General features: G+C 41.1%; 1 protein-coding gene across 1 annotated transcript; it reads left to right on the top strand.

Annotated features, from left to right (window-relative positions):
* Nucleotides 1–9,511: 9,511 nt before the first annotated feature.
* Nucleotides 9,512–10,678, top strand: LOC121201004 (olfactory receptor 14I1). Its single transcript, XM_041066589.1, has one exon. It carries the CDS (start codon nucleotides 9,512–9,514, stop codon nucleotides 10,676–10,678), a length of 1,167 nt encoding a protein of 388 aa, XP_040922523.1.
* Nucleotides 10,679–14,229: the final 3,551 nt, after the last annotated feature.

Consider the following 14,229-nt stretch of genomic DNA (forward strand, 5'->3'; position numbering starts at 1 on the left):
AGTTCATGACAATCCATCATGCAGTTGTTGAAATACCTCAGTTTGAACCACAGCGGTGAACTGAGTGACGTTGCCATCCCTGGAGCCACACTGCTAAAAAACAAAAACACTATCAATACGAACAAAGGATGAGGATTTTATTTGTCTAATCAATGCAATCTCGTATCAAATACACAACCCCAAGCTTTCCTTTCCACTTCAGACCACCAAGTCAGCTGATGGAAACATGAGTTAATCTAGGCGTCTCTGCTGATCTTGGTGTACACTCTGGAATTTTAAGCAGTGCGGCTTCGCAGCCTGTCAATTCTCTCTCTGGAAATCTATTTATGCCCACAGTACTGTCTCATTGGCATGGAAACAGGAGCAGCTGCGGTTGCTAATGTCTTATCAGGCCTCTTGAGATCAAAAAACATGCACACAATGTGTTCAATTCAATAAGAGGTGACTCTCATAATTGAAAGGTGACAAATAAACAAACAATGAAGCCACTTTCGAAAGACACGAGAGCTTGAACAAATGCCAGAGAGGCTTTCCCAGTAACCAGGGGCGTAAAAATGAAAGAAAGCTTCACCAGAGTATAAAATAAGCCTTTGGACAGTCGGAAGACCAGGATGAAAACCTGAGTCTGGGTGTTTCATTTCTTGTAACGCTGCTGTCTACTGTGGACAGATTAGGCCTTTCAGAGCATATCAGAGATTTTCATGATCATGACTTAAATGTTGTTGTGTTTCTGGCCACCGTATAAATTTAAGAATTCCAGTTTTCACTGTCACTCTCCACCAGCTCCTGCAAAACTTAAATAATCAGCTAAAAAATTCCATATGACCCTCCACATCACCTGTGGCTCATTGATTCAGTGTTAAACATATTGAGCTTTAGTGTTTAGGGTGAGAACACTGATTTTTAAGAAGCTTCTGTGGCCACAAGTGACAGCTACACCTTAATGGTAAATGCTAAAACACAGTGTAACAGTATTGTGTGTAGATAGAAAAGAAAAGTAATAAAAAAAGAAAAACTGGCTCAGTAATGTCCATAATAGAGCGATACTGTGTTTACCTAACTGGCTGTGTTTGACTGAATTTGAAATAATTCAGAACAATTTAAATTTCTACTTCATCATTAAAGCAGTGTGCTGAAGGTCGTGCAGTCTTGGCACATGTCTGCTGATCGACACATGACCTCTGGCCTTGTGTCTAAACCCAGTCATCAGGCTGGCTGATCAAAGTCTCCTTTGGATGTTTGACGCCACTGTAACAGATTTGTTAAACTTGAGATGTCTTGGCAGCCCTGTGCTCGAAGACACACACCCACTACATCACAGCAATGTCCCTGGTTTGAGTCCAGCTGGGGACCTTTGTTGCTCTCCATGCCCTTTCTCCCTCGCTCTGTCTCTCTCTCCTCAAGTTTCCTGTCTCTCCACTGAGTCCACTGAAGGTGAAATGTTAACATAATAATCTTTGAATTAGTCAAATGTGTAGAAAAGGGATCTGACCTTTGAACCAACTCATACAGCACTTACCACCAAAGTATCTCACACTACACTACTAATCTAAGTGAGAAAGGCTCTCGCTGTCAGTCTACAGTCTATTACTAAAATTAATTCTCAGAAGGAGTCAGTCTGAATCGTGGTCTCTGGATATCTTAAAGGAGACATGATGGCTAACACAAATTTTTAATACAGCTATTGTAATGAGAATGCTGAGACTGAGTCCAACAGTAGAACATTTGCTGTTGGAAAATTAACCATTAACCAATTAATTTTGCTTCAGGAGTAGTGAACAGATCCTGGTGAAGTAGTAGATATGCTGGATGCATTAAAAAATTGTGTTGTAGGAAGTTTTGTATATTACAGAGATACATGTCAAGATAAGACAGTTCCCCCAGGTTGTTTAGGATGGAGGACTTGTTATACATCCAAAACACTTTTGCTCTTAGATTTTCTCCTAAGACCCGTCATGCAAACTAGTTCAGTTCAGGCATACTGAAGCATTAATTCCAAGTGATTCATAACCCTTTTCAATTTTAGCGAGCTGTTCGTCCATAAATTTTAAACCTCTTTTCTATTTCATAAATGTTGTATGAATCACGCACAAGGTGTTGATGTTTTTCAGGTCAAAGTGCTGGATCTTAGATCTGAGCGATATCACTTACTGTGACTTAGACAAATCTTTTCCAAGCTTTTGGTGTAACTTTTCCAAACACACACAGTGTGGCTGCATCAAGCTCAGGGCTGAAATCAGAGGCAAAAACATTAACCAGCTTAGTGTTAAACAGTTGCATATCACTCACTCTTCCTGCTCGAGCCACACCAATTTTCCTCCTCTCCTGTCAGGATGGTGCTTGCATAGGGCAAACATTTGCCTGCACAGCAGTTTGTTCAGATAATGATGTTACTTTTGGATGATTGCTTGCCCGTTGGAAGCTGCCACACATACTGTATATCTAGTTATTGCTCACCCAAAGAATTTCTTCCTTCCAGAGTAAATCATCTATACGTACGTAACACAACCTGCTGTTTACAAGTAATGATGAACGGGATCTCACCTATGATATAATGCAGTGGAATCCACAAGCGAATGGAGTGATTTGGAGAGCTGGAATGAAGGTGTGATATGTGATTTCAAAAAGGAGAGATTCATAGAGAGGGCATGAGAATGTTTATTGAGGTGGACAGCAGAAAAGCGCACAAGGGGGATTTTGCCGTTGATGTGCGCAATTTAGATAGGAGATTGGAAGAATCCCCTCGGGGTCTCGTTGATGGTGGTGGAGTAAAGCCAGGGATGGAAAAGAAGAAGTCTGTGTTTATGCACAGATAGATTGTGTTGTGCATTTGTATACTGTATTTTTGGGTGATGTGGCTCCACAGTGATGGAAATGTCGGTTGGTTGGTCTGTCCGACACAGACTGAAATATCTCAACCACTCCTGAGTGGATAGCTATAAAATTTTGGGTAACGCTTTAGATAATACAGCCTGCAATTTACAGGGTAATTGTGTTGTGTGAATCAGGAGCAATAAAATACTGAGTACCATTTAGACCTTTTAGAGGACAGGAGAAATACATTTTAGAGGAAAGGAGAAATGAGTTTTTGGATACTGAGTACCTACAGGGTACAGTGCTGGGTAACAAAGCTGTAGACAGGAAAATAATGGCTTTAACAACTTTGTTCTGGACTATAATTAAAGCATGAAAAGGGTAGAACAGCCACACATTATGTTACAGATGCCAAACCAATTATATTTCTTATTTGCCATGTTCCAACCACTTACATCTGTAGTGCTACATTACTGTAGATCTATGAGTACTACATTACTGTATTATGTTACAGTGTTTCCTCCTTGGATCACAAGAAAAACCTTCCATCACTGTGCATCAGAAACAGGCATGTTTCTTTTCTACTCCAGCGTACCTGAAATGAGCTGCTTCAGAGTTGGACAAACACGTCTGCTTGGAGAAAATTTTCAGCAGTGTAGACCCATTTATGTACCTGTCTTTATTTTAGACACAGTGAACTAGAAGGCATAAATATGGCATAAGTAAATCTGTGTATTGTGGGTGTTACTGTCTGCTCAATTAGCCACTCTTTTATATTGTATTTCCTTCTACACACATAAACATTTGAATGGTAATAACCTTGGTGATTCCCTGAACTTTCATCAGGTCAAAGGCTCTTTGTGTCCAATGCTTTGCTTTATGACCAAACACCTGCAACGTGAATGACTGTACTTTGCATTTATTGCTAATTCACAAATGTTAGCATGCTAACAGGCTAGACTATCATACCTGCTAAATATCAGCATGCTAGCATTGCCAGTCTGAGTATGTTAGCATAATGACTTTAGCAATTAGCTCAAAGCACCGCTGTGTGTGCACCACTGCAAACCTCATCACTAATCAATATGGTTTCCATTTGCTGTTTATGCTGTATCTCATATAATGTTTATTAAATCTTTTTATTTATATACATTATAAATCTTATTTTACATATAGAATAGCTGAGGTCTCTAGACAAACACACACAGATATAGTTTAGTTTTTTTTTTTTCCAGATTTGATCCATTCCTAATCATATCCACTTCATTTCCCTTCGCTCCCTCACCCCCACTCCCCTTTCCTCCATTGTCCATTTACTCTCTGCACCTTTTCTCCACTCTTTTATCCCTGCCCCTCTGGACAACACTCCTCTTTTTATCACCCTCCTACTGTTCTCCATGTTGTGATCCTCACCATCTCCTCTTACCCTCCTAACCTCCTCTCACCCCTCTCCGTCATCACCCCTGCCTTCCCCTGAGGGCCGCAGAGCGAGCCCAGCTTCCATGCCGTCCGACTTATGTCACCTCCTTCATGCAGTGCCTGTCTGCTGCCTGACTGACAGCACCAGCTGATGCTCTGCCCAGCTCAACATTTTCCAGAAGGGCTTCTCCTCTTGTTGGGTAAGACAGAAAGTTGTGGAGGGGTGAGACAGAAAGAGGAAGAACTAAAGACCCAGAGGAAATTATTTGTCTTCATGTTCTTGTTTTCATTTTTTTCTCTCTTTCTTCTTATCTTTTTCTTTCCACCTCCTTCTCTTCTATCTCCTTCTATTCCTGGACATTCCCCAGGGAAGCAGCTGAGGCCTCTAGACAAACACACCCTATATAAGGCTGGAGGTATGCCATCACTCCTCCCCTACTGGCCCTCTATCCCTCTATCCTGATCCCTCCTTCGCTCATCTTATACCTTTTCTAGCCTTCTTCTGTTCCTTTCCTCACTGTCCCTTCTAGTTGTCCCCTCTCCTCCACTCCTCTCCAGCACTCATTTCTCTCCTTAATGTTTCGTTTATGACCCAAAGCCAGTAAACTAATCACATTCCCATAAACCTCAGCGGTTCTTTTACTAATTAATGTTAGCATGCAAACTTAGACAGGGAATATGGTAAACATGGTGTATACAGCATTTATCTCAAGCATTGTTCTGCCTATATATCCTCACAGAGCCACTAACATGACTGTAGATTCAACCCTAGTCTTGTTTATCATTAAATATATCAGCATGACTCAAAATGTTTTTCAGCTGAAAGAAAATCAGCAAACTCATTTTAATGTTCCAGCTCTAATGTACGTACTGTATTTGGCCCAGAGTTTGTTTTTGACCATGAAGTAAAATGTTTTTCTTCCCTACAGTTGAACAGATATGTTAAATTGTTTCATGGTCATGTTTAGTCACTCACAGCACTCGAGATCAGGGAAAGATCCTGGTCTAAAGAAAAATACCTTGACACACAACTGTGTGTGTGTGTGTGTGTGTGTGTATATATATATATATATATATATATATATATATATATATATATATATATATATATATATATATATATATATATATATATATATATATATACATACATATATATACATATTTTTTTTTTAACATTTAAGCAAATTTCTGACCACCATCCACCCCAACTATTATACCCGTGTATTCACTCAAAATAAAACCGCTCTAAACATTATTCAGCCAGCGATTATAATACCACCACAAAAACATTTTAATAATATAAGAATGCATTTGTTTTTGGACATATTTGTTCATGAGTGCAGCTCTTTTCATTTGGAATAAATAAGCACAACAGTCTGAGACTGAAGCCACAATCAAAAAGCCTCAATGCTACAAAAGGAAGACACAACAGAAAAGATGGGGACAATGAAAACCTTATTAAAACTGTCCAACTGGAAACAAAGAGACAACAATAAGCAATTTGTCAAAGACAAAAAGGAGCAAATTGGGAACACCACAGCGGATCAGCAGGTCAATTACTTTTTCCGTTTTTTTCAAAATGTGCCCTTGAATATTGATCCTTACATCCCATTATGACTTCTTACAAAATCACATCAGTACATGCATGGCTTGGCTTTAGCTCTGTTTTTTATTGGGAATGTTGAAATGTAAAATAAGAAATTACAGGATAATTTGGGGCCTTAGTAAGGGTCAGCATCTTTATGGTCCAAGCATTAAGCAAATTAACATTTATTATACAGCATTTAATCATTAACAAGTTCCTGGTTCTCTTCCTTGCAGTCAGAGGGATTTGCCCCCAGACACTTGTTACGACGCAAATCTCCACAGTGAAGTCAGCAGTGACATTTAAATTATTATGATGGCAAAAGGTGTAAAAATAAGGCATTGGATGAAAATATCCTAAATAAGCCTTTAAACCACATTCAGTAAAACTTGGATTAAAGCAAGGACAGTTTATCGAACACTTTAACATGATTGATTTCTCAGTGCTGGCACAAACACTTCATATTTCTTTTGTATACCTGTTTATGTCCTCAAACAGCCTTTATTAACGTGTCATTTTTTAAAAGTGGAGACTCATTCAAGGCCTGAATGTACATTATTACTGTAGTTATTCACATAGGAACTGTAAACTAAACAGGACCTCTTCAGATACAGAAAAACAATTCTTTCTGCTTCTCTCTTTAATTAACTTCCTTAGGGACAGCCTGAGTGCCAACACTGACCACTGTAACAGAGATCTGTGAGTGTCTAAATAAGACCAGGGCCATGCAACTCAAGATATTCATATCTCACAGAGTCAGTGAGCTCAAGGCAGGTTCTTCATGTCTTAGGTGTAAAATAGAGACTCATAACCTCTGGACCGAAGCAGTTATATGTGCAAAAAGCTATATGTGAATATGTCTCCTGACCTCCTGACATCACATTAAAAAAAAAAAGTTTATTTTCAGCTTTGAGATGCTTTTTAATTTACACTGGACCACCCACTGTCTCCACCCAGATCAGGAGAGCCGTTTAACCTGGGAGGCTTTTGTTTTGTTTCATGTGCATACAAATATGTTTTCATGGGTATTCGTGTATATGTATGTGTGTGCACTTACAATGATTATTTATTTTTTTCTGCTTTAATTTCTTATCTTTAAATTACTGCATTAACTTGTTACCGCCTGTTCTTCTGCTGTTATTTGTTTTTTCTCATGATTGCTGACAGCTGCCACAGACCCTGTTTCTGTTTTGTCATTTATATACACTGTTAACATCTTGAACAATAAAGAATTAAAATCATTACAATAAGTGAAATGCTTTGACTGGTTAAAATGGCAGAGGACAGAATGAATATGAAGATACATGGAGTAAATCACAAAGTTCTCCACTAAAGGTTGTTTGTTTAGCAGAACTCTGGATATTCATCACTATCCGCTGCCTCAGCCTCTGTCTCCAGCTCCTTGTCTCCTCCCATATCCCCTTCACCTGTCTGCCCTGCTTGTCCTCACACCTGTTTCCACTGATCGTCAGCTCTGCAGTCCTTTAAGCTCTCCACACCTGTACCACCTTCACTAATCAGTCTGATGTACACAGATTCCCTGTACATCTGCTCCCTACTTTTGTTTCCTAATGTTTTTCCCCCTTCATATCAGTTACTAGAGTCTTGCTACCTGTTCCCGCTTGTTTTCCTGCCCACTCAGCAGCTCATCTGTCCATTCATCCACCCCTCTGCCTGTAAGTCATTCCTCTTTAATTAAGTCTCCTTCACTGTGTTATGCTGTCCTGTGAGTCTGTGATTGGGTCCAGTCTGCCTGTGCTGCTCACATCAAGATAGACACTACTGAGGCTGGCAGATTAAAAAAACATTGTGTATGGAAGCAGACTGTGGTTTTGGGCAAGTGGAACAAAATGTTCTCTTGTATTGTACTTTTATGATTATTGTAGAATGTAACTTTTCCATGAAATAGCCTGAAATATTCTTGTTTAGAAATGATCAACAGTTGTTGAGATGGTTGTTCATGTTGACATGTTTAAGTTTCAAAGACTTGGCGGGGGGGGGGGGGGGGGGGGTAAACTTGATTATTTAACAGGTATTTCTTCTGGTTTCTCCATACAGCACGTGCTTTGTCACATGCTTTGTGAACAGTTTGATTTGATTTTGAAAATAGTTTTAATTAGTTTTCCTTTTGGACTCCTTTGTTTGAAAATAAATACATGTATGAGTCAGTGGTCCCCTGTGAGCTCATGGAGCCTGGGTATAGCTGACTCATGTATTCACTACCTGCACCAGTGCACTGCATGGATCTTTGGCCTAAAGATCAATAAATACTATAAATTAAGTAACATAACTATGCCATAATGTCTCCTAGTTAAAATATAGAATTGCACCATGTAGCATAAATCATGCCTCAGGTGTAAAGTGCTGACCTCTGTACTGCAGTTACCAGCCTGGAACACCAGGGGTCAGTCTGCCCCTTTTAGGCAGTCAAAAGATGATTTGCTTTCATGAGTCACAAGCTGTTTGGAAAAAAAAAAAAAAAAATAATAATAATAATAATAATAATTTAGAGAGAGGAAATCTTCCTCACAGTTGAATCCGTGTTTGGGATTATGGTTTCAGTCACAGAATTGAAAATGTCAAGTGGCAGCTCTACAACAGTTTCATACTACAGTGCCTGAAAGATAAAAGTTACGGTCACATAGGGCGGGCAACATTTGTGAGAACGTTTCACCAGCTCCATACCTCGCAACTTCACTTAAACAGAATCAAGATGAACTTGTGCTCCTCTTCTTCAAAAGTGACAGTCAGTCACTGGGGATCATGGGAAGAAAGAAATGACTGAGATGATAAAGCCTGTCAGCGAGACCTGTCTGGGTTAGACACAATAGATGTCCTGATGCATGTGAATCAAACTGTAGCTTTGGATATGACTGCTCATTCAACTCCACAAACGCACATTAAATGTTTTTGAAAAGATTTCATCGTATTTTTCTAAGGTATTCTCTCGGAACTGTTTATCGCCATCATTTTTCCTGCAGCTCCTGCCCCGCCCATTTTTTTTTGTGGATTGTGGGACAACAGTGTCCATCAAACACAGGCACGCTACTTTGTTTTGACTGTGCTTTATTTAGCCACTTTCAAAAACCGCTTAGAGTCAGTGTGTGGAGTAGACATAGAACATCTTTGGGAGATCTAAAATGTGCAGGTGTAACAGCAATGATGGCTCCATTCCATTTAGGTGAATCAGTAGGTGGGCAAGAGAGCCGGCATACACAATGCACACAGCAGAAGCCTAGAACTGCAACATTATTGCAACATTACTATTTACACCGGATGTCCACCACGACAAATGTCTACAAGAGACTTGAAATTATCTCTCATACACCCAGAGATGTTTCCTCCTCTTTATATGTAGTGATGTAATCCTCCACAGCAGAACGATATTCAACATTAATCCAATAAAGCACAGGCGCGTAAAAGCGCATTCTGGAGCGCTCCAGATGTGTTAGCATTGTACCACATCTACACTCAGTTAAACACCTCGATCACAGCTTAGATTAAGAGCACAGCAGAGGTTGTGAAAGAGTAGAGTGGCAGTGTGTGTGCACATTGTGTGTGTTGGCGGGGACTGACAGGTCAGGTCATCCGTGGATGGAGATGCTGGAAGATGAGGACCACCTCTCCCCAGGAGGAGGATGAATAGAAGAACACAGGCTGTTCCCATCAGAAATGCCATCAGTGCCTGTGATGACGGCCACGGAGGCGCACAACCTCACCCAGCAGTGCGACTGGCTCCGCGAGGAGAACCGAACTGAGCCGCGCGTAACCGGGAGGCTGGACGCTGCCGGCTGCTTCTTTCTCTACATCATGCCCAATGGACAGGCAGTTCCAGCGCTCATATGCATTTTTGTGTTGCTGACTCTCGTCTCATTTCTGATTAACGGGCTCACTCTGTTCGGGCTCGGACGGTCCGAGGACCTCTCCTGGGAGCCGCGATTTGCTTTCCTTAAAAATCTGATTTTGAGCGACCTCGTGCAGACTGTCACCTTCAGCCCGGCGGTCATCCACTCATTAGTCCAACGTCGGACGATGGAGTTCAACACCTGGTGTCACCTCCAGTACTTTGCGGGGAGCGCCAGCATTTTTGCCAGCCTTGTCACCATCACCTGCATGGCGCTGGAGCGCTACCTGTACGTGTGCCACGCCATCCACTATTTGGTCATCCTCACTCAGGTGCGTCTGCGGATAACCCTGGGCCTTATTTGGGTCTACTCCATCTCCATCGGCACCATCAACATGGTGTTGCTGCACATGGGCACGGGGGAAAAGAATGAACAAGTCACCAAGGGGCTTCTGTGCGAGCCGGACATCGTGGAGCAGCACATGGGGTTCCCCCGTGCCGCAGCCGTTTTTCGCAAACTCGTGGGCTCGTTTACTCTGTTGCTGTGCCTGCTGGTCTACGCGTTCTCCTACGTGAGGATGTACCAGGATGCGCGCAACGCAGTGATACCGTTCAACGCGGTCAACACCACAGCGCGCAAGACTGTGCTGTTTTACTGCGGCATGCTGTTCCTGCAGCTGCTGCCGCTGCTGCTTAAAGTCACCTCGGACGCGCTGTGGGAGTTTGAGGGGACCGTGGCCATGATGGCACTGTCCACTCCGTCTCAGGACGTCAGCATGACTAAGACGACTCCCTCGGCCACAGCGGTTGTGCTCCACATGTCCCTGCTGATAATGCTTGTAGTGCCACCGTGCATTAACCCGCTGGTGTACGGGCTGAGGAACGCGGAGGTGAGGCAGGCGCTGATAAGCCTGTTCAGGTGGTGGCTCGAGAAGAGGGGCACGGGTGCGCGCGGAGTCGAGATGATAAGAGTCAGAGACATTGTGCATCAAAACCGAGCTCAGGCAGGGTAGCCTGAATTTAATTGTCACTGTGTTGTTTTACAATGGTGCAAGTAAGCTGGAACAAAGTCCTTTAATGACTCAGACTCTGTGACACATTTTTAAAATCATTTATTTTCTGAATCTATGTCTACATGACTACATTATCTACATATTATGTGCAGAGCCTGCATTTTCTGAGCTCTATATACACATGACTAACCAGCATATAAATAATAGTTAAATTGAACATTAAATTGATAAAACTGCCATTGCTGCCCATCCGTTTACACTCAATAAGCCTTAATGACAGTATGTGACATGTTTTGGGGTTTTTTTTTTTTTTCTTTTTTAGAAAATTTTGAAATGTATTAAAAATCATAAACTGAAATCTCATTTATATAAGTATTTAGACCCTTCAGTGCTTTGTAGAAGCTCAATTAGCAGCAATTAGAGCTTTGAGCCTTTTTGGGTAAGTCCCAACAAGCTCTGCACACCTGGATTTGGGCAGTTTATCCAATTTTTTCTGGCAGATCCTCTCAAGCTCTGTCAGATTACATGGGAAGCACCTGTGAAGTGCTATGAATCTTTAGGCGTCTCTTTAGGCGTTCTGTGGGGTTTAAGTCTTTTCTTTGGCTGGGCCACTCAAGAACCTCGTGGACCTCTCTGTATTTGGCTGCATTCATCCTTACCTCAGTTCTGCTGGTAAGACTGGTGAATTTTTCTGACCTTTGTGGGAAACCTGTACTAAGACTATAGGTGGCACCCTTTGTTGTAGACACTGTGCATCCTTTTGTGGGGCTCTAATGCTGCACTACTCTATTGTCAAGGGCTTATTTATAGGTCTCTAAACTGTCATTTCAATCACTGTACTTTTCTGTTCTGTTTTCAAAAGCATTGGCTGGACTCCAAAAAGGTTATGTTCTTAAAGCACAGGACGATGACACCTTGAACATTTTAAAAATTTTATCAAAAAAAACTTCTTGTTGCGTTAAGTTTGGGTATTGGGGTTATTTTAAGCTGTAGACTACGAATGTGAGGGTTTAAGGGTTTAAAATAAGCAATTATCATCAAGTATAGATTGTAAGCAGTGAAACCCATAATGAATTAATCTTATTGTCATTTCTCTTTTACCTATTTTTTTCCCCAATAAGCCAGCCCTTTAACCTCTGTGGTGCTTTGGGACACATGTTTTAGTCTACGTAGCAACAAAGAGTGGGACAGATGTATTGAAGCCTGACACCTGAAAATCTTCAGTGAAAATTAAAGATGCATCTAGATGAATAGTTCGATATTTTGGGATATATACTTTTTTTCTTTTTGGAGAGAGTTACATGAAAAAAATGTCATTAATCACGTGTTCAATGTCTTACATACAGAACTAGAGTCAGGAAGTGATTAGCTTTCCTTTGCATAAAGACTGCAAACTGGGGGAAACAGCTAGCCTGGCAGTATTCTAAGGTGAAAAATCTGTTGACTAGCACTGCTAAAGCATGTTCATCAACTTATCATATCTTGTTTAGTATGTACACAGAAAAATGTAAAAAGTCACTCTACTTGCTGCAACAATTTCATGACGGCTACAGTTTTTCTGTCCCACCACCATTTCTGTGTCCATTCGTGCCTCATGCCAACAAGTCAGTGTTCATCAAGAAAAATCTCCAGCATGTAATTGTAAAACAGCAAAGTGATATTTTTAGATTTCTGTTTTTGTACTTTAGTCTCCTGGGCTGGCTGTTTCTTTCTGCTTCCTGTCTCTATGCTAAACTAGTGGCCTCCCACTAGCTCCAGTTCCAGATGAAACAAACAGTGAACATCTCTTCAACTGTTAATGCAGCATGAATTGATTTTGTGGCCACTTGGCGGCAGCACGACAAGCTCTAAACATGACACTGACATACTATTACTTCATAAAACTGATGTGGTGATTGTGTTAGTAAACTGTTGTCTATTTACACAGCCAGCTGACATAAAGCAACATTAGCATTCTTTAGGAGTCCTGTCTCTGTCCACTTGATGAATGTAGGTCAGGTCAGTTCTTGATTTCCCACAGATGCTTTAATTATGTCATGTCATCTTCTGCCGCTTATCTGGGTCCAGGCCCAGGTCACGGGCGCAACTCCTACCCAGTCCACAATGCACCGAAGTCCTACAGCACCTCCCACAGGTGGTGAGCCCATGGGAGGTGGTGCCGTCCACAGTGGGGCTCAAACCCACGACCCCGAGAGATTGAGTCTCATGCTCTACCAACTGAGCTAACCGGGCAGCTGCTTTAGTTATGTATATATAAAATGAATGTTGTTTTGTTGCCTTTGATCTCATGATAAGATGGTGGTATGATGGGTGTCAATTCAGAGTCACTTGTGCTGACAGCCCTGAGTAAATGTAATCTTCATTTCACACGAATCCATCACATTTTAAACCTCTGCTTTTGGCAGTTGTATAGGAAACCAGTCTTCTTGGTATCTGGGCAGCCATTCATAAGTCACTGCTTATTCAACATGTATCACTCATCGCTGCTTATTGTTACCTTTGCCAAGGAGCTTAGGTTTTCACCTGTGCCTGTTATGCAAAAAGTACTATTTGCACCAAACTTGGTGGACCAAAAGCCAGCGAAGAACCCATTACATTTTGATGTGGACCTGATCTAAGGGCAGGTTCAGGAACTTTTTTCATCATTTTCATTTAATATTGTGAGATGGAGCATTTTTCAACATTGTTGTCAGTTCCTCAGGAAATAATGTACATATCTTGATGATTAAAAAATAAGAGATATTTATGGTGTTGAGCTCTATGATAAATGTTTGTACGGTTTTTTTTGTAGATCCTGATAATAATTCAGATCTGGTGGAAGTTAATGCTGAATCCACATTTCACTCAGAGTTGTGCTTACTACATCGTACGACAAATAAACAATTTGTGTTATCAGACTACTTCCTTTTTCCTTTTATTTTTCTATTATAAAAGCCAGAGAGACGTGCAGGATTGTTTGGCCTTGGCTTTCAGTCACCATGCTCCTCTTTTAATTTGTCACATGAGAGCCTCTTCATCTCATACCTCGTGGAGTAAGTGTTTATTTTCTTAAGTATTTGTCTTTAAGGTCAATGTCTGCTTTTAAGCAACAGCCAGACTAACATATGGTGTAAAAAAAGGTTTTCTGTATTAACGGAAGAGTCTAATACACAAAAACTTACAGTCATTTTTGTCTTTACTGAACACACCCATTGAACATTCATGGTACTGGTGGAAAAGTTTCTTACAGAACTGCTTCAGTTCTGCCACGTTCACAGCAGGAAGTCATGCTTCCTGGTGTGAGCGACTCTCTAAGGTCATTCCACAGCATCTCAACAGATGGATTTTCTTTGTCTCATTTTGTTGTAGATTTACTCTGATGTCTCAGCTTGAGCTGGTGGACAGCCACACTGACATTATCCTGAAAGATACCCTGATAAACTTGGGAATTCATTTTCCCTTTGATGATGGCGAGCTGTCAAGGTGCAGAGGCAACAAAGCTGCTACAAATCATGATGTTCCCTCCACTGTACTTCACATTTGGGATGATGTTTTCGTGTTGGTGTACACTT

The sequence above is a fragment of the Toxotes jaculatrix genome, chromosome 2 (assembly GCF_017976425.1).
Source record: "Toxotes jaculatrix isolate fToxJac2 chromosome 2, fToxJac2.pri, whole genome shotgun sequence".
Taxonomy (NCBI): Eukaryota; Metazoa; Chordata; class Actinopteri; family Toxotidae; genus Toxotes; species Toxotes jaculatrix.

What these genes read in the sequence shown, in the direction of transcription:
- LOC121201004 (XM_041066589.1), top strand. Translation starts at nt 9,512, where the DNA reads ATGACGGCCACGGAGGCGCACAACCTCACCCAGCAGTGCGACTGGCTC.